Raw genomic sequence first — 21835 nt, 5'->3', positions numbered from 1 at the left:
ACCACGCCCCTCCCGCCGCAGGACAGCGCCGCTCTGGCGGTCCGCCCGCCCGCAGGGGGGCGCTGTGGTGCCGCCGGTGCCTCCCGCCGCCGCTGAGGCTCGGCCGCGGCCGCCGCGGTGAGGCGGGATGGGCAAGAGCTGCAAGGTGGTGGTGTGCGGGCAGGCCTCGGTGGGCAAAACCTCCATCCTGGAGCAGCTGCTCTACGGGAACCATGTGGTCGGTGAGTGCGGCGGCTCCCCCGGGTGTAGCGGGCCCTGGGCAGTGCCGGCTCTGGGGTGTCCATGGTCACCCCCACACGCACCGGCCGCGCTGTACCGGGGCCCCGGCAGCGTTCCCACATGTCCCCGGCACCCCCGGCAGGCTCGGAGATGATCGAGACGCAGGAGGACATTTACGTGGGCTCCATCGAGACCGACCGCGGCGTGAGGGAGCAGGTGCGCTTCTACGACACGCGGGGGCTGCGCGACGGGCTGGAGCTGCCCAAGCACTGCTTCTCCTGCACCGACGGCTACGTGCTGGTCTACAGCACCGACAGCAAGGAGTCCTTCAAGCGTGTCGAGCTGCTCAAGAAGGAGATCGACAAGTCCAAGGACAAGAAGGAGGTGAGTCCCCACGGGAGAGTGGGATCTGCTCCCCTGGGGCAGGTTGTCATCTTTGGTTTCACAAGATTCTGATGGGTCCCTGATGTTTGAGACTCCCAGCAGTAACAGGCTGTCTCCTGGGATGCTCTCTGAGCATACAGGTGCTCAAAGGCTCCTTCTGTTTTGGGGCTGGTTTGGGACACACAGACCCCAGCAGGAGGGGAAGGGAGCACTGAGGTCATTGGGTTTCAAAAGGCCTTGACATGGAATCAGTGGCAGATCCAAGCCCACCACTGAGGGCAGAGTGAGCCAGCCCTGCAGCTCTGTGCTTGGTCATCAAGGGCCCTTCTCACCCTTTTGGAACAGGTCACCATTGTGGTTTTGGGCAACAAGTGTGACCTGCAGGAGCAGCGGCGGGTGGACCACGATGCAGCCCAGCACTGGGCCAAGGGCGAGAAGGTGAAGCTGTGGGAGGTGTCCGTGGCTGACCGGCGCACGCTGATCGAGCCCTTCATCTACCTGGCCAGCAAGATGACCCAGCCACAGAGCAAGTCTGCCTTTCCCCTGAGCCGCAAGAACAAGGGCAGTGGGTCCATGGATGGATGAGCCTGCTTCCCCTCCCCTTCCATTGCCACCTCCTCTTCCTCACCTTCCTGCTTCCCTCGCACACACCTCCTGCTGAGTCCTGCCTGGTGCCACGGAGCCTGTGGGAAGCAGCTGGCCAGGAGGAACACTCATCCCAGGGCTAGGGATGATGGCGGACGAGAGAGGCAGTGGGACAGGAGCCACTGCTCTCCCTGCCCAGCCCCTGCTGCTGTCAGAGGTGCTACAGGAAGGTCAGGATTCACTCAGTGACCCCCTCTGCTCTCAGGTGCTGGCTGGGAGAGTGGAACAGAGGCACAGCACAGGCTGGCTGGAGCGTGGGCATCAGCTCCAACATCTGGAGGGAGCAACTCCCTCTTTTTCTATTTCCTGACAACATGTGGGCAGGGCCTGTTTGCTGGCCCTGCCTCCAGCCAAGCAGCTCTCCTTGCCCTGCCCCAGCTGGCTCTGTGCTGCTCCCTGGCAGTGTCCACTGCTCCTTTATGCACTGGAATATCCAGACATGCTGCCCCAGGGAATGCCTAGAGCAGGGCAGGTGCTGTTCCTGAGGACAGGGTGCCCAAATGCACCATTCCAGCCCTCCTCTTCCTGAGTGCAGCCTCAGCCATGAGCTTGGAGGAGATGGGGTTGTGCTTCACCTGCATACCTCGATCCTTGGAGGAGCTGGGACTGTACTTACCCTGCACAGCCCAGGTGCTTTGGGCTGTGGCAGCTCTCACTGCCCACCTGTCACAATGCTGCCTCTTCTCAGAACCACCAAAAAACAAGGCACAGGTGTCCCAGCCCTACCCAGCAACACTTGTTCCCTTCAGGTAGTCTGGATGTAGGAAAAGAACTGATTAAAAGCTCCAGTGTGTTTATACTTGTTCCTTTTATTTACCGAGTAACACAATAAAGCGATGAGATTCGGTTATCAAAATATTTTCCTTTTTTTTTTTCCCAACAGTTATAGTACATCAAAAAAATATACAATGAACATTACAGGAGGGTACTGGCCAAGTCCCTAGAGTCTGGATATTCCATTTTGGGTTTGGTTTGTTGGTTTTTTTTTCTGGTGTTTTGAATCAAATTTCACATCACTCCAAGGTTATTTACAGAGGGGCACACGTTACCGAGCGCTATGGACTATCCCTACTCCTAGTACAGCATGTGCTAAGTCAAAGGCAGTAAATGCTTTGGAGAGCAGGAAGGGATTTGGGGGGATGCCATAACGGGGGGTTCTTATGCAGCTCGTTGCAGTAATTATTGTCACTAGAAGGAATGGCTTTCACAGGGTTAAAGTGCCAAGAACAGGAGTGCGCCAGGACTCCACTGGTGCGGGGCAAGGAGCAGCCATGGCTCCAGCACAGGCTTTTTGGGACAATGGAGGGGAACAGGCCCACTGGTGCCACGTGGCTCTGCAAACTGCAGCCCAGCTGCTCCAGGCTCCCCGAGCTTCTGAGGGGCTGGGCACAGCACCAGGGGCTCATGGCACAGGAGGGGACCCACTGTCCTGCTGCGGTGGCTGGACTAGGGGTGACCCCAAGGGTCTGGGAAGGGCACAGTGACATGGGCAGGGGTGGCTGGGGACGTGCCAGCCATGGGCTGCTTGGCACTGGGGAACAGGGACAGCATCTCCTGTCCTCTGGGGCCCCACCAGCACAGGCTCCTGTCCCTTGGGATGTGGGACCCTCTGTGTCCCCTGGGCTGTGGGACCATCTCCCTATCCCTGGCAAAGCCATTTCTGCTGGGAGCCTTGCTTCCCTCACACATCCCACCACTGCTGCAAGACCTTTCCATTGTCTCCACGCACAGCTGCTCACTCCTCTCCTGGTGCCCTCTCCCCACTCTCCTCCTTCCCTGGGGAAGGGGTGCCCTGAGCAGGTGAATCCACACCCAGGGGCTCCCTCACTCTCCTGTCCCCGTGGCAGGAGCACAGTGGTGGCTCCACGGTTGGTGCTGCCCACAGAGCCTGCAGGTGTGAGCTCCTTCCTGCAGCTTTCCTGCCCTTGCCAAGGCTCCAGCCCTGGGAAGCAGATATGTTTCAGCCATCTGAGTCACCCTTTGGCCCCTTCCTGAGCATCGGTGGAGCACGCTGGGCAAAATCCTTCTGAAATCCAGGCGCTGCTTGTGGCCAAGACGTCAGATATGTGTGCTTGTGCGTGTGGATTCCCAGGTGCACTCACCAAGCCGCCTCTTCCCGAGGGCTGGGAGGGAATGGGAGTCACAGCAGAGGTCTGAGCCAGCACTCTGGGCTGGGGACAGGACAGAGCTCAGTGTCATGTTGGTTCTTCTGCTGCCACCACTGCTCCAGCTGCAGCACCAAAGGGAATCGCAGGCGGCCAATGCGATTGGGGTGAGCTGCCCCCTGGATTGCATAGATCAGGGTGGGGTGTTCCTCCAGAGAAAGGTCCTTTTGGGATGCAACTCTCTCTATGTACAGCAGCGTGCTGGGCACCCAGAGCGCCGCGGGGACAGTCCCAGACAGGTCATGCTTGGGCTGTCTGAGCACAGTGAAATGCAGAGCTATGGCCTCGGGGTCCCTCCAGAGCCTGGCACTCTGCAGGCTGTGGGTGCACCTGCCCCCTGATTGTCCAGGCTGCTGAGGACACCTTTGATTTTGGGGATCATCAGTAACTTCCTGGAAGCTCCTAACTGGGATGGGATCGGAGGGCTGTGCACGGCAGGTGAGCAGCAGCGTTGCCTTTCACTGGAGAACTGAAAGTGCTTTAGGGACATTCACTCAGCCTCACAGCATCTCCCGGGAGGTAGGGGCAGGGCTGTCCCCACGCTGGGACAGAGACAAGGACGGGTGCCAAGCACAGGGTCACCTCCTAGGGGAGCCAGCACTGGCACTCCCGGCCTTGCTGGGCATGAGTGGGGCCCAGCTTGGCCACATGCCCATCGTGTGCTTCTGGGGCCAGGGCAGGGCCCGTGTGCTTTGGAGGGAGGAGGCGCCGGCCCTGGGGTCAGCTATTGCTCTCGGAGTGAGGATATGGTCAGTGTGGCCGTGCCTGCCACCACGGGGGCTCTTTGGCTGGTGGGACACAGGGAATTGGGACAGGGGGCTGGTGGGTGGCACAGAAACCCCCTGCCAGCACAGGCAGGTGCAGGGCTGGCAAGGGCACAGCCAGCCCAGGCTGAGAGAGAAACTGCCAGCTTCCCACTTGTGCTGGGGTTGTTTCTCCCAGGAAGAGCTGGGCTGAGATTCCCCTCGCACTTCCCTTCCCTCTGGGCTGGCAGGGATTAGAGGGATGCTCCTTCTCCCAGGGACCAGCCAGCTCCTCTCCTTCCAGTCTGGAAACTGGGAGGGCCATGAAGAAGCAGCCAGCAGGCCAAGGACAGGCAGGCTGTGGCCATGAGACGGTCCTGCTGATTTGGACACTGTCTTCTTCGTGCACTGCCTGGGCTCATCTGCTGAGCAGGGGCCAGCACAGGCTGGGGGAGCAGTGGGGATGCGCAGGGGGCTGGCCAGGCTCTGTCAGGGCACCTCTCTCCAGTGGGAGCCCTCTCCAAGCAAAGGAGAAGCCGGGGTTGATGTCTACCACTACGTTTTCCCACCAGCCAGGAGAGCAGGTGCGAGGAGCGCTGTCCCCAGCCCAGCCCGGTGCACAGACCCCGGCCGGGTCACACTCTAGTAGGGTGCAAAGACGATGGGGCCCGGCGTGGGGCGGACGTGAGCCGGCGGCGTTCGGAACAGGGCTGGTCCGAGGATCGGCGCTTGGAACAGCGTGGTGGCAGCCGCCGGTCGCAGGGCCAGGGGTCCGGGCATGGCGCACACGGCAGCGGCGGTCAGCGGGCTCGGCAGGAAACGCGTGGCCAAGGTTTTGGTGAGGTGCTTCTGCAAAGCCAGCTTGGACTGCAGGGAGGGAGGGGGAGACACCGTGAGGTGGAGGGATCACAAAGGAATGAAAGCACTCCCAAGTTATCCAGGAATAGACTCAAAACCCACCAGCACAGCTCACCCTCCTTGAGGGGAGAAGCTGAGCTGTGGGGATGTGTCACAGATATCTTTAATGGAAAATCCTTTCTTTAGGATTTTTCCTCCTGAGAAGCTGAGAGGCCTCAGGAACAAAATGTAAACATTGATTATCTGCTGGTGTGGAATGCAACAGGTAGATCTTTGATAAGCCCATGTTAGATGTTTGTAATTAATGGCCAATCACAGCTCAGCTGGCTCAGACAGAGAGCTGAGCCACAAGCCTTTGTTATCATTCTTTCCTCTTCTATTCTTAGCCAGCCTTCTGATGAAATCCTTTCTTCTATTCTTTTAGTATAGTTTTAATGTAATATATATCATAAAATAATAAATCAAGCCTTCTGAAACATGGAGTCAGATCCTCGTCTCTTCCCTCATCCAAGAACCCCTGTGAACACGGTCACAGTGATGGAAGTCAAGGTTTAAGAGAAGCAGCTCCCATAACTCACTGAAAGGATGGCTGATGGTGAGTGAGGCTCTGTGAGCAAACCAAGTGCTGTGCAGGGAGACAGGTACCTTGAGAATACTCACTGCGAGGGCAGCATTCTTCTGCAGCTTGTTGTAGGGGCTGTACTTGGGCTTGGGTGGCTTCCCTGCCAGCCTGTCTTTGTGCCTCCGGCTGCTCATGTGCTGGGGGGGAAAAGAGCAGGATCACTGGGAGCCAGCCACTGTGTGGCTCAGGTCTGTGGGGACACCAGGCACCACACCCTGAGTCCCTCCACAGCCACACCCAGTGCCCAGGCACTCCCAGGGCATCGTCACCTGCTTGAGCTGGGTCTCGGAGTTGACGTAGATCTCGCACACTTGGCAGTGGAAGGCCTTGTTCTGGATGTTGATGCTGCCCTTGTTCCCGATGCGCTTGGACTTGTGCCCTGCCCGGGAGAGCAGCTTGCCCCGGCCTCGCCGCAGCTGGGCACCGTGACCTTCCAGCATGGACTTGTGCTTGGCGCCTGCCAGGAGGGGACACTCAGCGAGCCAGCCCCGTGCCAGTGCCCCAGCAGCAGGAGCATGGGATATCCAGCAGGAACAGTGCCCTCCAACAGCACCAACCCGTGCCCAGCAGCACTTGCAGGCAGAGGGCACAGGGAGCTGTGGAACCCAGACTTTCACCATTGCTGCACAGCCCACTGCCAAACCCTGCCAAAGTGCACGTCGCAGGCAGAGCAGGGATGCTCATGTTCCCAGAGACCCCCCCTGCACGAGGCAGCTTTGGAGAAGCTGCTATTTGCTATTTCCAGCGTGTGCTGGAGCCTGTCGCCTGTCCCCGGGCGTTAGCACAGTCTGCAGCATCTGAGCCGTGCCCAAGGTCACAGCAGAGCCAGGAATAGCTCAGCAGGGTCACAGCAGGTGGGGAAGGAGGAACCCAAGATCCCTGCACACCTGGGGACAGGGTGCTCCGTCCTGTCCCTGACGAGGGTGCATGGGGAGCAAGAAATTTAAGCCCTGCTAATTAATTCTGTTTATTAAGGAGCTGTGTGACAGCCACAGAGCAGCGCCAGCCTGCAAATGTTTGTCTGTTTGTTTGTTTATTTGTTTGTTCATTTTCCCCCAAATCAGCTCCTGAATTTGTAACTGGAGCTGACAAAAGCAAAAGGACACGTCTGCAGCTAAGCCACAGCAGTGTCCTGAGCTAACCCTGCCCTCGGCAGCTGCAGTGGGGTGGCAGGAATTGCTCCCCAGTATTTAAAAGGGCCTTCCGTTTAAATTTGGGGTGCCCAGCTTAAGCATCCTCTGGAGAAAGGGGTGAGCCAGGAGCTGGCACTGCCCACAAACCCTACTGGGGACCCCTGTACCATGGCTGGCACCACCCTGGGGGACCCTCAGCAGCTCCCACAGATGCCCACCTCAAAGGGCTGCCCCACACAGCCCAGGAGTCATTTTGGGCTATGGGTTCCACAGCTCATTGCATTCCCAGGCATCCTCTCCACAAGCTCAAACCACCAAGCTGCTTTGGGAAGTATCATTCCATGTTCGGAAGAAGCCCTGGCTATCAGCTTCAAGCTAAATGGAAAATAAAGTAGCCTCAATCACTTGATTAAACGTCCTTAATTGAGACGTGAACAATAAGAGTGTTTGACCTGATGAAAATTCACCCTAGAAGGTGCAGCCCTGGTAAAGCCCTATGGCTCATCTATGCAGGTCATTTTAATGTTTTTTAATTACATCAACAATCATTAATGCTTGCTACTTCATTGCAAGGCTGCTTGAGCCCCAATAAAGTGGCAGGGGCCCATCTCCCTGTCCTCCTGCCCCCCAAAAATGCCCTTACCAGTGTTGTGAGCCTCCAGCTGGGACAGGGAGTTGACGGTCACCTTGCAGGTGGGACAGTACAGGTGCTGTTTGCTCTTTTTCCCCTCTTTCTCGCTCTCAGGGGCCGAGCTGACGCTGCTGCCTGACTCAGCTGCCTGTGCCTCGGCTGCCTGGGCTGATGAGGAGGCCACGCTGGTGGCATCTGAGGTGCCCTCTGACAGCTCGGAGGCTGGTGGGGAGCCCAGAGGGGCAACACTGCCTGGCAGCTCCACTGGCGACTCCTCAGTGCTGGGCACCAGTGCCAGGCTGCTGCCCTCGCCCTCCGACTCCTGTGGGCTACTGGCATCAGCTGGAGGGACAAAAAGGAAAGGGGGAAAGAGGAAAAGAGAAAGAAATGGGCACAAAGAGAAAGTTCTCTCTGCTTGAACATGTTTTCTGGATTTCAGAGAGCACCCTCAAATTTGCCAACACCATCCCAGAGGTCTGCATGCATCCCCAGCTCTCATTACAGCTGTTATCTCCAGTGCATGCAAGCTGGGCTCAGCACCAAACCCTGGTGGTGCCACAGCTTTCACCAGCCCCATCCCTGCATGTGCAGAGCCCTGGGGATGTGTGGGACAGGGCTCATTCCCAGAGACACCAAATTACAGGGAAACACCCCCTGTTCCAAACCACAGGGAAAACACCCCCTGTTCCCCTGCAGGAGCTCAGGTGGCACCTCTGCCACCCTAACCCCAGCCTCCTCAGCCCCTCCTGTACCTGTGCTGCCCAGCTCCCCACTGCCCACGGGGCTGGGGGCCAGCTCGGCTGTGCTGTCCTGGCCAGGGGTCCCCGCTGCAGCCCCCACCACCTTCTGCTTGTTCTTCATGGCCTCGATGGCCTTCAGCCTCCGCGCGTGCTTGTGGCCCTTGTAGTGGGCTTCAGCCTGGTTCTGGGGGCAGAGAGGGATGGCTGTGACAGACAGACACACGGACATGGGCAGGGCAGGGGCTCAGAGGCAGGAGTGGCCGCTCAGGCAGGTTTCTGGTGCAGCCAGCTCACCTGTGGCACCCACCCCCAGAGTAGGAGCACTGCAAAGGGGGGTTGGCACTGGGGTGTAGCACAGAGAGGTGTTGGCACTGGGGTGTAGCACAGAGGGGTGTTAGGAATGAGGTGTAGCACAGCAGAGGTGATGGGAATAAGGTGTAGCACAGACAGAGGGTGTTGGGATGGGTGTAGCACAGAGGGGTTTAGGGGGTGTAGCACAGAGGGTTTTTTTGGCAGTGCGGCGTAGCACACAAGGGTTTAAGCACTGGGGTGTAGCACAAAGGAATTTTTACAGTGGGGTGTAGCACAGGGGGTGTTTTGGGAGTGGGGTGCAGCACAGAGAAGGGTGTTGGGAATGAGTTGAACCACAGGGGTGTGTTGGGAGTGAGGTGGAGCAAAAAGAGGTTTTGTTTTGGCAGTGGGGTGTAGCAGATAGGAGGTGTTGGGAGTGGGGTATAGCACAGAGGGATTTTAGCACTGGGGTGTAGCACAGAGGGGTTTTTTGGCAGTGGGGTGTAGCACAGAGGAGGTGATGGGAATAAGGTGTAGCACAAAGGAATTTTGGCAGTGGGGTGTAGCACAGAGGGTTTTTTTGGCAGTGGGGTGTAGCACAGAGGAGGTGATGGGAATGAGGTGTAGCACAGTGGAGGTGATGGGAATAAGGTGTAGCACAGAGGGGTTTTAGCACAGGAGTGTAGCACAGAGGGGTTTCTGGCACTGGAGTGTAGCACAGTGGGGTTTTGGGAGTAGGATGTAGCACAGAGGGGTTTTAGCAGTGGGCTGTAGCACAGAGGGGTTTTGGGAGTGGGCTGTAGCACAGAGGAAATGTTGGGACTGAAGTACAGCACCTCAGAGAGGTTTTTGGCACTGGGGTGTAGCACAGAGAGTTTTTAGCACTGGGATGTAGCACAGAGTCCTTTCCCTCCTCTCCCCAGCCTCCTCTGACACCAAGATATTGAGGCCAAGGTATCACTCTCCAAGACATCAGCACATTGCTTGCTTGGAGAGATAAGGACCCTGCTCTGATTAAATGCATCAAGTCACTCCTAAAAGCAGCTTTCAGGCAGAATTTATGACTCCAGAAACCTACAATGAATTGTTGCTGTAAAAATGAAATAAAGAGGTTTTTTGGTGGGGAGGACACATCACCCAGTGTATCCTAAGGGTGTCCAACACATGGTTCATGTCCCCAGCTCCTCTCTCTCAGTGAGCACTGGATAATGAAGCGTGACTCTGATGGATTCGTGTCTGCACCAAACTGATAAAAATGGCCCCAAAAATAATTCCCCTGAACACTGATGTCCTCCCAGTAGGGACAATGCTGCATTGTCCCCCCAAAACAACCCCGGTTTGGCAATTTATGGAGTGGAACCCCAGTCTGAATCAGACACTGTACCCCTGAGTGGGACAGATTAATTTGCACAGCATTCCTGGGGGCCAGCTGAGGATTCCTGGGCTCAGCAGGGGGAAGCATCCTAGCCCATCCCTCCCCCTGTGGCCCTGGGAACGGGGCTGGTACGTGGGAAAGCAAAGGGCGAGTCCAAGCGTTGGTGCCTCATTAGCAAAGACAATAAACTGCCCCTGGAAAACAGGGCTGGGTGCAGCCAAAGTAGGTCACAGGCTCCATGCTGGAACACTGTGAGGGCTGTGAGGGTCTGGGCCAGCCAGGGGGACCTGCAGGGACATGGGCAGAGCAGGAATGGGGGCACTGGGAGCACATTGTGGGACTGGCCCTCATGGCACAGCACCTCTAGCTGGGAAGCAATGAGCAATGAAGGAAGCAATGCTTTTCCTGAGCTGCTTAGCCGTGGAGTGGAATCATGAAGCCCAGAACCAGGGATTTTTGCTGGCAGAGCAGCAGCAGCAGCCCCAGGCAGTGCAGATCCAGCATAGCCAGGCTGGGGTGGCTCCTCTGCAGGCAGGAGCAGCTCCAGGAGCCCAGATGGGCACCAAGCACTGCAGATCCAGTGGATGGGACTGACCAGGGGATGGGGAGAGTGACCCAGGCATGGGGTAGAGTGACCTAGGGGATGGATGAGAGTGACCCAGGGATGGATGGGATGCACTGGGGACGATGGGACTGGCTTTGGGACAGAGGAGACTGATCCAGGGATGGATGGGACTGACCCAGGGATGGGTGAGACTGACCCAGGGATGGATGGGACTGACCCAGGGATGGATGGGACTGACCCAGGGATGGGTGAGACTGACCAGGGATGGATGAGAGTGACCCAGGGATGGATGAGAGTGACCCAGGGATGGATGGGACTGACCCAGGGATGGATGAGAGTGACCCAGGGATGGGTGAGAGTGACCCAGGGATGGGTGAGACTGACCCAGGGATGGATGGGACTGACCCAGGGATGGGTGAGAGTGACCCAGGGATGGATGGGACTGACCCGGGGGATGGATGGGACTGACCCATTTTTGGGGACACCCCTGGCAGGGGCTGGCCCTGTGTCCCCCCTCACTCCCAGCCCCGTGTGTGGCCCCACTCACAGCAGAGTTGAAGCGCAGGTGGCAGATGTTGCAGGAGATGAATTGCTTCTTCTTGAGCGGGGCGGGCACGCCGAAGGTGTGGCTGATCACTGCCTTCTGCACCGGGTCCATCTGCAAGGGCAGGCAGGGAGGCAGGGCTGGCTGTGTGCCCTCCTTGGAACCCAGGACATCCCTCTGGCTGCCCTGGAGGACTCCAGACCCTGCCCAAGGGGCTCAGAGACCCTGGCACAGAGCCCAAGACCCACGTGCCTTTGATTGTGACCCATGGAAAAACAATTACCAACCTTTATATGAAGAATTACAAGTCAAAAGAGTTTAAGTAGAATGATAGTGAATTTATCACAGGGTGAAAAAATAGATTTTTTTTGATTTTTAGAATGGGGGTTCAAAGAGAAGATGGAGGAGTCTGGGTGTGTCCAGCCTTTCTCCTTCTTCTTCTTCTTCTTCTTCTTCTTCTTCTTGGCCTCCATCTTCTGGGTGATGTTGGCACTTTTGGATTGGTTTAGAGTAGAAGCTCACTGTCTAACATAGGTGATAGGGATTGGGAAGTTATGGTAAATAATGTACACATAGTTTTTAGTATAAAAGATAATAGCAGTGTGCCTCAACCCAACCTGCCAGAGAGACCTCAGTGGGTCAGAGAAAGAATTTTATAGATAAGAAACAATAAACAACCTTGAGAACGAGAACTGAAGAATTCTGACTCCTTCTTCAATGACCAGGCTGGGAAAAGAGACTTTCTGACACATCCTGGGGTCACTGTGACCATCAGAGATTCTGGGGTGTCCTGATGGCTGCCCCAATGTGCCACCATGATCTGGTGACCCCCAGGCCTGTCACACTCCCAAGGAGCCACTGCCAAGGCCACAGAGCTCACAGGGGGTGGCTGCAAGGGGCAGGGGATGCATCTGCTGAGGGGATGCAGCCATGGAGGCTCCCCTGCACAGGGCAAGGTGCTGTGGGAACACTGGCTCCTGTCCTGCTCAAACCAGGCCTGGATCCATCAAATCCACCAGGCCTGGATCCATCAAATCCACCAGGCCTGGATCCAACAAATCCACCAGGCCTGAATCCATCAAATCCACCATGCCTGGATCCAACAAATCCACCAGGCCTGAATCCATCAAATCCACCAGGCCTGGATCCAACAAATCCACCATGCCTGGATCCCTCAAACCCACCAGGCCTGGATCCATCATATCCACCAGGTCTGAATGTTGTCTGGGGTCTGGCAGAAGGGATGAGACCCCATCTGTACCAGTGTGTGCCCAAGTCCCCTCTCCCCTCACCCAGACATTTGTGCCACAGATGATTTGGAACAGAACACACAAACAAATTACCAGTTTCTCTTTTAACCTCACTGGCTCCCGTTGACCCGAACAGGAGCAGAAACCACCAAAACAAGGGACAGAGGTGGCCAAAACAAACATCTGCCCATTCATTCTCCATGTGCTCCTCACCAGAGAGTTGGGATGTCCCCATGCAGTGCCAAAGGCACGAGCAGGGCCGTGTGTGCCAGCCCACAGGGCACTGAGAGCCCACAGGGGTGCCAGGGCAGGAGGGACACCCAAGATACAGGAGGGACACTCAAGATACAGGAGGGACACCCAAGATAGAAACAGAGCCCACAGAAGCCCCTCTGGGCTGCCCCACTGCTGCCCAGATGTGCTTTCCACCCTCTCAAACCCAGCAATGACAACTCAGTCACCAGGCTGGGCACACACAGAGCCCCTCAGTGTCCTGCCAGGAGTCTGTCTGTCCTCCAGCCTGCCCAGGGCTGTGGTGGGGCCAAGCCTGTGGCCAGTGCCAGCCCCCAGCCCGTCTGTCTCACCCCAGGGCTCGGCCTCATTCCACAGCCCAAGCACCAAACTGCTTCCAAAAGCCATAATTGTTTTTAACAAAATGCATTTATTAAGGAAGAAAACATAAGAATAAGCTCTTTGTCTGAGCGTGGCTCCAATCTATAATGCAAGTATTGTTCCCTAGCCTGTGGCACAGGGAGATTATCTTATCTGAGCCCTGCTGTCAGGAGAGCCAGGGGTTTTCAGTGATCATATTTCTCTGCAAAGCTATTTCACTGCCCAGACAGGTGCATCAGTCTTCGAGGCACATGCCTGGACAACAGCACCATTATCAAGACCCCAAATTCCTTTCCAGGAGTGAGCAGAATGGTAAAAGCAGGTGATTAATGAAGTGCCTGTTTGCTATGAGATTTTACTCACTTTTCTGGCATATAAATGAAGAGGCATTTGGGGTTCAGCAGAGACCTGGGGGAAGCTGCAGATGGCCAAGATGCTGCTCCACGCCTGACAGCAAACATTGCAATGTGCTGCTGGCAGCACCCCCATGCTGCTGGGATGCTGGGCCTGGACTTATTTTCCAGAGAAACACCAACTTTTCTATTCAGAAAAGAAAAATGGCTCCAACCTTCCCATCAGTTCCAGCTGGTTGTACCCACCAAGCCCTGGCAGCTCCCATGGGCTCATCCACACCCTGAGCAGGGTGAGGATCAGGGGAGGATGCAAAGAAAAGGGAGATGCTGGCACAAGGACACAAATGAGGCCAGGAACTGTCTTGGTCTCATCCCAAACCAGTGAAGCCATTGGGACACATCTGAGCCACATCTGAACAGCCTCAGCACAGGATCTCCTCATCCTCCTCATCCAAGACCCCAGATTCCTTTCCAGGAGTGAGCAGAATGGTAAGAGCAGGTGATTAATGAAGTGCCTGTTTGCCATGAGATTTTACTCGCTTTTCTGGCATATAAATGAAGAGGCATTTGAGCCTCAACTACACGTGGTGGTGGCGCTGAACAGGTCCCAGCACAGGGACTCCTCATCCTCCTGGAGTTATGCCAGGGTGGTGGCACCAACCTGGATCTTTCTTGTGCTTGTGCCAAGTCCACCCCGTGGCACAGCAAGGAGCTGTGTCCACCAGAGCACCTGCAACAGGCACAGACTCACACACCAGGGGCTGGGCTGGCCAGCACACTCATTTCTGCTCCTGCTGTCCCAAAGTGAACACAAGCACTGTCTCAAGCTGCCCATGGGAGCACTCATGGGCCCAGGGGCTTTGCCAGAAGCCCAGCCCAGCTCCAGCCCACACCAAGCACACCCTCGTGCTTCTCCCCAAAACCAAACACAAACACCCCTCTGTCCCTCCCTGCCACAGCTCTCCCAGACATGCAAAAGCCCCCCCAGCTTCTGTGGGGGGCACCTACCAGTGCCTGCAGCCAGGGATTGAGGCTCTTCCTGGCAGTTCCCAAAGGAATGGAGCCAGCAGCAGAGGTGGCTTTGAGCACAGCAGTCTTGGGGAATAAAGATCTCAGCTTTATACTCAGTTCCCATTGACTCACATTACTTTATTTATCCCTGGATGTTCCTGCTGATATAAATAGCCACCCCTGTGCTGTGGCCACTGAGGTCAGGACAGGAATTCACAGGGATGCAGCATCCCCTCAGATCCTGTCTGCTGACTGAGTTTGACCAGGCGCTGCTGGGTCCTGCGGATTTGCAGCATCCCGAGCTGAGGGAAGGAGCAAGGAAAATGCTGAGAGGGTTTTTTTTTCCCCCCTGGTTGTTGCTCTAAGGGACAGGAGGCAGCCTGGAAGGGTTTTGTTGGCTCTGGAGTAAAACATCTGCTGAGTTCATGGGAGCCCTGTGACCTGCTGGGAGGGTTCTGCTGGGCAGGGCAAACAGCTCCTGCTCTGCAGGGCACCACTGAGCCCTCACTGCACCTCCAGCCATGCAGGGCACGAAAACAGAACCCCCAGATCCTGCTGCAATGTGGCAGCAACCTCAGCAAAGGGCAGACCCTGACTGCTCCTTCATCCCTGTCCCCTCAAGTGGAGCCTGACCAGCCTGGCTCAGGACGCAGGGATGTTCTAGCCCCTCATCCTGAGGGATGGAAGCGCTGCTGCAGCTCCTCCAGAGCAGCTCAGGATGCAAGGATGCTCCAATCCCATATTCTGAGGCATGGAAGCTCTGCTCTGGCTCCTCAGAGCAGCTCAGGCTGCAGGGATGCTCCTGCCCCACATCCTGAGGGATGGAGCCTCTCCTCTGGCTCCTCCAGAGCAGCTCAGGCTGTAGGGATGCTCCAGCCCTTCACCCTGAGGGATGGAAACTCTCCTCTGGCTCCTCCAGAGCTTGGAGAGCAGCTCAGGCTGCAGGGATGCTCCAGCCCCACATCCTGAGGGATGGAAGCTCTCCTCTGGCTCCTCAGAGCAGCTCAGGCTGCAGGGATGCCCCAGCCCTTCACCCTGAGGGATGGAGCCTCTCCTCTGGCTCCTCCAGAGCAGCTCAGGCTGCAGGGATGCTCCTGCCCCACATCCTGAGGGATGGAAGCTCTCCTCTGGTTCCTCCAGAGCCTGGCTCAGCCTGCAGGGATGCTCCTGCCCCACATCCTGAGGGATGAAAGCTCTGCTCTGGCCCATCCAGAGCCACCAGCCTGGCACACCCTGCACCTCTCCCAGCCTCCTTTGGCCCCATCTCCAGCACAGACACCCCCAAAGGGCAGCTCCTGCCCTGGACCATCAGCCAGCAGCACACACCGGGCTCAGCTCTGAGCTCAGAGTGGCTCCAGGTCCCCACACGGCTGGGACAGCCTCCCCTGGCATCTCTGTCTGTGTGTGCCCCATCCACACGGAGCACAGCAGCCATCAGCAGGTTCCAGATTCATTTTCCAAATTAGAGATTTTTTTAAGGCAACAGCCGTGGGTGAGGCAGTGGCAGGTGGGAGCCAAGAGGGGAGGACAGCAGGCGTTGGGTCAAGTTCACTCCTGACTCCGGAGACTAAAAAAAGAGCCCAGACAGAAAGCAGGAGCTATAATGGCATCAAAACCCCTCCTGTCCCGTGTTCCAGCTCATTAGCCCAGGGAGAGGCTGGGCTGGGGCTTCAAAAGAGCTTAAAGGACTCAGAGCCTGAATCCATTCAACAGCAACAGGAATCCTGTGCCTGATTTCTGGACTGTCTTGGAGGATCTCGGTGATAATTTGCACCTTCTGAGCACGTTTAAGCTCAAAGCCACTCACAACAGGCCAGTGAGAAGGGAGGGGGCTCAGAAAAATCCCATTTCCAGGCTCAGGAGAGAAAACAATGGGCACTGACTGAACCCCAAAACACCAGCATGTAGGAGTGCAGGGGGCTAGGATGGTGGGGATGGATGGAGAGGAGAAATCTCTGCAGCCAGGGTGTGGAATTTGGGGTTTATTGCAAAGGGCCCTGCTGGGAGCTGCAGCCACAGCTCAGAGCAGGCCCGAGAGAAGAGAGGGGGAGAGAGGATGAGAGGGTGAGAGAGCAAAAGCATAAGAGAGCGAGGTTCCCGTTCCAATACAATAAATCTTCTGTGTTGAATATTTTAATTCTCACTAACCAATCTAGTACAAGATACAAATCCTATAGCATTTACATACAGCCTATAAGAATCATCACATTACCATCCTGTGTTACATTTTAAACCCTAAAAACTCCTCTTTGGGTCCCTTCTGCCAAGCCAGTAGGGTCTGCTCTGACCCTTGGGCCTGTCTGCAAGCAGAGAGTGTTGTTTCACCTTCAGCTGGCCACACCATTGTTTTCCAGGTGTTCATATCTCAAAGCTTGCTTTCATTTCAATCTCGCTTATAGTTTCCATATTCTCAAAATCTTTTACCAGACAATCATATTTATAAGGCTTTCCTGTTTCATCTTCCCCAACACCAGCATGCAGTGCCTCTGGGGCAGAGATGGGGAGCAGCCCCTGAGTTCTGCCTTACCCAGAGCAGAAGCTGCTCCACAACAATTCTGGCAGCACCCAGGGGTGACAGAGACCCCCACGGGGCTGGGACCAGCCTGGGGGATTGGTGCAGCATGGGGAGAAAACCACTTCACACCTGACAATGCTGATGTATCTTTTTTCACATCCATAGCAGTTTAGGTCTCTAATGGAACATGTCTAAAGATGTGTGTCATTGCCCACCCCAGAATCCTGGGTTGGTGGTCCAAGGTCAGGATTTGGAGCCCAACTGGGGGGTGGGAGCAGCCCCCAGCACTCTGACTGCCTCAATATCCACAGCACCAGCCACATTCCTCATCTCTGTAGTACATTCTCTTTCTTTTCTTTTCCTTATTTAATTTTCAACTAATGAACTGCTCTCCAGAGCTACTTTATTACTATTGATTCCAGGGGCAAAATCCAATTGATCTTGGTTAAAATGAACCATGTTTTTAATTCTGGTACTGACAGACTCTGGCTGGGCAGGAATCTCTCTGAGCTAAGGGCAAAGTGGGCATGTTGAACTGGTGTCCAGCAGCCAAAGAGCCCAGGAATTAAACCAGAAACTGCCTGGTAGGGTTCAAGGAGTGGTGCCATGCAGAAAAGGGACTGCTCTAGGGGAGGAGAGATCCAGCAGCCAATGCCCATCCTCCCTGGGTGTCACAGACACATTTTATGAAAAATCCTTTCCTTAGGATTTTTCCTCCTGAGAAGCTGAGAGGCCTCAGGAACAAAATGTAAACATTGATTATCTGCTGCTGTGGAATGCAACAGGTGCATCTGTGATTGGTCTCATGGGGTTGTTTCTAATTAATGGCCAATCACAGTCCAGCTGTCTTGGACTCTGAGCGTCACAAGCTTTTGTTATCATACCACTTCTTTCCTTGATAGCCTTCTGATGAAATCCTTTCTTCTATTCTTTTAGTATAGCTTTAACATAATATATATATATATCATAAAATAATAAATCAGCCTTCTGAAACATGGAGTCAGATCCTCATTTCTTCCTGGGACCCCTGCAAACACCACCACAGCTGGGGACTCACCGTGTTGAAGTTGGGGAAGAGGTTGAGCGGTGATGTCCCGTTGAGCCTGAAGGTCAGGAAGTGCTTGATGTCCAAGGGAGGATGGAGAGGCCGGCCAGGGATGGGCAGTGATGCTAAGAGGGGGCTGCTGTGTCCGGAGGGACCTGGGCAGGCAGAGGGAGAGAGCAGCGTTAGCCCTGGTGATCCCTGCTGGCACAGGAGCACAGAGCACACCAGACATGGGGACATCTGCCATGGACCACAGAACCCCCCCAAGGAGAGACCCCAGCCCAGGGTGGCCATGGGAACCTCTTTTTTCTAGGCTCCAAACTTCCAAACCTTTCAGGCTCCAAACCAGCACCCCAGTTCCAAGCTGGATGCTGTCACCTCTGCATGCCAGCAAGGACACGTGCAGGAGTCCAAAGCCTCAGAAAGTGTCCAAACCTCCCCCAGGGAAGCAGCTCCTCCCCTGGGCTCCCCGAAACCAGCACCAACCAGGGCTCCTCACCACGGCTGGTGAGGATTTGGCTGCCAGCAGGAGCCACAGGGCAGAGGCAGAGCTGCCCCCAGTCCTGCGGCACAGCCGCCGCTCCCCGTCCCCCGCAAACGAACCACGCGCTCCAGCGTGGGATTTAAAAATAGCCCAGAGTTATTAATAATGTTCTGTTTCAACAGAAAACACCCGTGGGACTGAGGGAAGGAGGGAAGGGAGGCCAGGCAGAGGTCTGTCTGCAGCCTGCTCCCCATCCCAGCATCACAGATGATGAGGAAAGGGAAGCATCCCGGCCAGAGGGATTCCCTGCCCAGCTCTGGGAGCAAGGAGGGGGGAAAGCTAAAATAAAATAAATGAACTAATCAAACACAATAAATAAGAAATGGTTTCAGAGTGCTGTGAGCCAGAAGAGCCCATTCACATCCTAAATGGTTTCACATCCCCTCCAACCCACTCACAGCCCCGTCCCTTTCCCTGCAGCACGGACAAGGTCAATGTTCCTCATTCCTTTGGATTTTTTTGAGGTTTGGGTTCTTTACCACCTCGAAGGCATCATGGATCCCTTGGCACAGGGATAATGTTGACACAGGGATAAGGCTGTGGGTCCTGCCTTACCCACAGCCCCATCCCTTTTCCTGCAGCAAGGACAAGGTCAGTGTTCCTCGTTACTCTGGATTTTTTTGAGATTTGGGTTCTTTTCCACCTCGAAGGCATCATTGATCCCTTGGCACAGCACAACCCCATCCCATCACCCTCCCTGACCTGAGAACATCCTTGCAGGAGGCTGACTGGCCAGCACCCACTCCCACAGCAGAAACTCTCCACCAGCACCCCAATTCCAGCCATGCAGAAGGAGGCTGCTGCTGCCCCTCACTCTGCTCCGCACCCTCCCCACGCCAATCCCGGCTGGTGCAGGATCTGAGCCACATCAGAAATTCAAAGTTCGAGAGGTTCCCTGGGTTTGAGCAGCCAGGGCTCGTCGCCAGCCCCACGGGCACCAACGACCTCTTTGTGGGCGAGCGCACGCGGAGGCTCTGCCGCGGCGCCGGAGCCATCCCCGAGCCAGGCCTGACTCCGGGCAGGAATCAGGGTTTGCTTCATCAGGCGTGCACTGATCGAGTTAATTCCAGAGTCGCCCAGGAGGGAAATCTGCGAAACCGCTTCAAAATAAATAAATAACAGCACGGCAGCAGCGAGCAGCGCTGGGTGAGGGGTGCATAATTAACCTTGTGAGGCGTGAAGCAGTTTTTCTACATTAAATCATTGGAGATGGATGGGCTGGCGCCAGAGGAGCTGCCCTGGGACCACCCAGCACACGCAGCCGGGGCCCCATGAGAGAGCAACAAAGGGATTTGGGGCTGGATCATGGGGGGTGAAACTCATCACAGCCAGAGTGGTTTGCACTGGCCTTAAAAACATAAAATATAGATATGCACACACACACACACACAAATAAAAATAAAAATAATAAAAATGGTAAATATAAATATATAAATAACTATACTTTTATTATAATGATTAAAATTATATATGTATATAAATATTAATAAATAAAATTAACATTATTATATAATATATAATATATAATATATAATATATAATATATAATATATAATATATAATATATTACATATAATATATTATATATAACATATTACACATTATATATATAGCATTTTATATAATTATTTTTCAAATTATTATTATTATAAATTATAGAAATATAAATATACACACAATTTTATATTTATATTTTTATTTATATATATAGCTATAATATATACTAAAAGTATACATATATAATGTATATATATAATATACATAGATACATACACATATATTATATATTTTTAATATTTATATATATACATATATATATATATATATATATATATATACACACACACACACACACACACACATATATATCTGGGAGGAACAAGAGGTGGGTGACCACCTTATCCCCAAAATCAGTGACTACAAGAAGGGATGCTGCAGCTCAGCCAATGCTTGGGCTGAAGGTTTCAGTCCCTGGGGAGCAGCCCCTGCGCTGGGCAGGCACAGGATGAGCACTGAGGGGACACAGACTCCAGGATTGGCCACCACCAGCAGCAGCTGCTGCCCACCAATGGTACTGAGAAGATATATCAACCTCTCTGGCACATCCCTGAGCTCAAATTTGTGGGTTAAACACATTTCTGGATAACCCAGGCAGGTAGAGAGAGCTCAGAACCCCCTGTGAGACCCTGCAGATGGGCAGGATTTTTCTGGGGCACCTGCAGGATGCTCTTGGGGCACCTTTCCAAGGTCACAGGGCTATGGCATTGTGGGTCCTGCCTTACCTTTGCTGCAGGGCAGATTCCAGCAGCAGCTGAGGGCAGTATTTTTAGGTATTAATTAGACACTCAATTAAGGAGATTTGCTTTTGGGAGAGTGGCAGGGTCCCAGGTCTGTATAGAATGACACGACCTTAGGCAAGGTGACAGCAGCAGCAGGTGGGTGAACAGGCCCCCTGTGGTTCAGCTTTTTGTCACAGCCCCTGCTCTGTCTCCCCCCTGCTTTGGCTTTGTCTCCCCACCAATGCTCTGGTATTGCAGATCCTCCTGGGACAGAGCATTCCAGGGGCTGCTGCAAGGAGAGGAGCACAGGAACCCCGTGTTCCTACCACGGGCACTGCTGCAGTTCGGGGGGTTGTTTCTGTGCCCACCCAGGTCCACAGGTGCCACCAGAGCAAGAGGTGTCAAAGCCACGATGTCCCTGACGTGGTGCTGTGTGTCCCCTGCTCTGGGCTCAGCCAGAGACACTGGAGCCTGCACATTCTCCACCTGGAGCTCAGCCCAGTTCAAGTGAATTTTGTGGGGATCTCTCAGAATGTAAATGAATTTTCAGCCCTACATTTAACCAAACTCACCCAAACTGTGTCTGGCTGTCCTCTCCAGCCTGTCCCACACTCCTTCACCCTGCACAGCCACCGAGCTCAGCCAGAGACACTGGACCCTGCACATTCTCCACCTGGAGCTCAGCCCAGTTCCTGTCCCACAGACAAGTGACTTTTGTAGGGATCCCCTGGAATTTAAAGGAAATTTCAGCCCAAACTGTGTTTGGCTGTCCTTCCCAGCCTGTCCCACACCCCTTCACCCTGCACAGCCACTGAACACACACCTGCAGCAGGTTTTTCTCCTGCTCCCTGTAAGGCAGAGCAACTGCTGTGCTCTGTGTGAAGCTCCCAGAGCTGCCTGTGAAGGTGGCAGGGCCAGGGCTGCAGGTTCTCACATCGACAGGAGCCTGCCAAGGACCCATCTCCACAGACGCCGCTGCCTCAGCGAGCATCTGGCGCAGAGTCTGCCCAGGCCAGATGGAGATGGAGCTGCTCATTCACACAGAGGCCCCCTCCTGCTTGGGAAATGTTCTCAGCAAATTCTGATGGTGCCTCTAAATCCTTACCCAGGGCTTTAAAGGTTTTGTCTCTGGCCAAGCACGTTTCCAGGAGGATCCCCAATGGCAAAGGCTGATGGACAGAGAACAGCAACCCTCAGTCACAACGCTGGACCACGATGGCAGCACCAGTGCAGCCTCAGCACCTCTGGGATCTGGACTGGCAACAAACAGATTGCACAGCACTGGACTTCCAGAGCAACCAGACCTGGGTT

The 21835-nt window shown here is 54.8% G+C and overlaps 2 protein-coding genes across 5 annotated transcripts in view; one reads left to right on the top strand and one right to left on the bottom strand.

Annotated features, from left to right (window-relative positions):
* The first annotated feature begins 1 nt into the window (after position 1).
* Positions 2–2104, top strand: NKIRAS2 (NFKB inhibitor interacting Ras like 2). Of its 2 annotated transcripts, XM_064733955.1 has the most exons (4): positions 2–221; positions 362–439; positions 537–603; positions 949–1186. In XM_064733955.1, the coding sequence occupies exons 1-4, from the start codon at positions 128–130 to the stop codon at positions 1043–1045; spliced, it is 336 nt and encodes a 111-aa protein (XP_064590025.1). In that variant the 5' UTR covers positions 2–127; the 3' UTR covers positions 1046–1186. The 2 variants fall into 2 exon arrangements, with proteins under 2 accessions (XP_064590025.1, XP_064590024.1); XM_064733954.1 differs by having other exon boundaries at positions 36–221; positions 362–603; positions 949–2104.
* The window catches only part of ZNF385C (zinc finger protein 385C), a 70293-nt gene continuing 50495 nt past the window's right edge, over positions 2038–21835 (bottom strand). For 2 of the 3 annotated variants that reach the window (XM_064733948.1, XM_064733950.1), the window contains 7 exons: positions 17714–17856; positions 10919–11029; positions 8153–8324; positions 7413–7742; positions 5906–6093; positions 5660–5773; positions 2038–5023 (listed from right to left, as the gene is read on the bottom strand). In XM_064733948.1, coding sequence (XP_064590018.1) covers positions 4799–5023; positions 5660–5773; positions 5906–6093; positions 7413–7742; positions 8153–8324; positions 10919–11029; positions 17714–17856 — 1283 coding nt within the window. In that variant the 3' untranslated portion in view covers positions 2038–4798. The remainder of the gene's footprint in view (positions 5024–5659; positions 5774–5905; positions 6094–7412; positions 7743–8152; positions 8325–10918; positions 11030–17713; positions 17857–21835) is intronic. The other variant, XM_064733949.1, reaches the window with a different exon arrangement.

This window comes from Zonotrichia leucophrys, chromosome 27 (assembly GCF_028769735.1).
Source record: "Zonotrichia leucophrys gambelii isolate GWCS_2022_RI chromosome 27, RI_Zleu_2.0, whole genome shotgun sequence".
Taxonomy (NCBI): Eukaryota; Metazoa; Chordata; class Aves; order Passeriformes; family Passerellidae; genus Zonotrichia; species Zonotrichia leucophrys.
The sequence above is the reverse complement of the archived record's forward strand: the minus strand, read 5'-3'. Positions and strand labels throughout refer to the sequence as shown.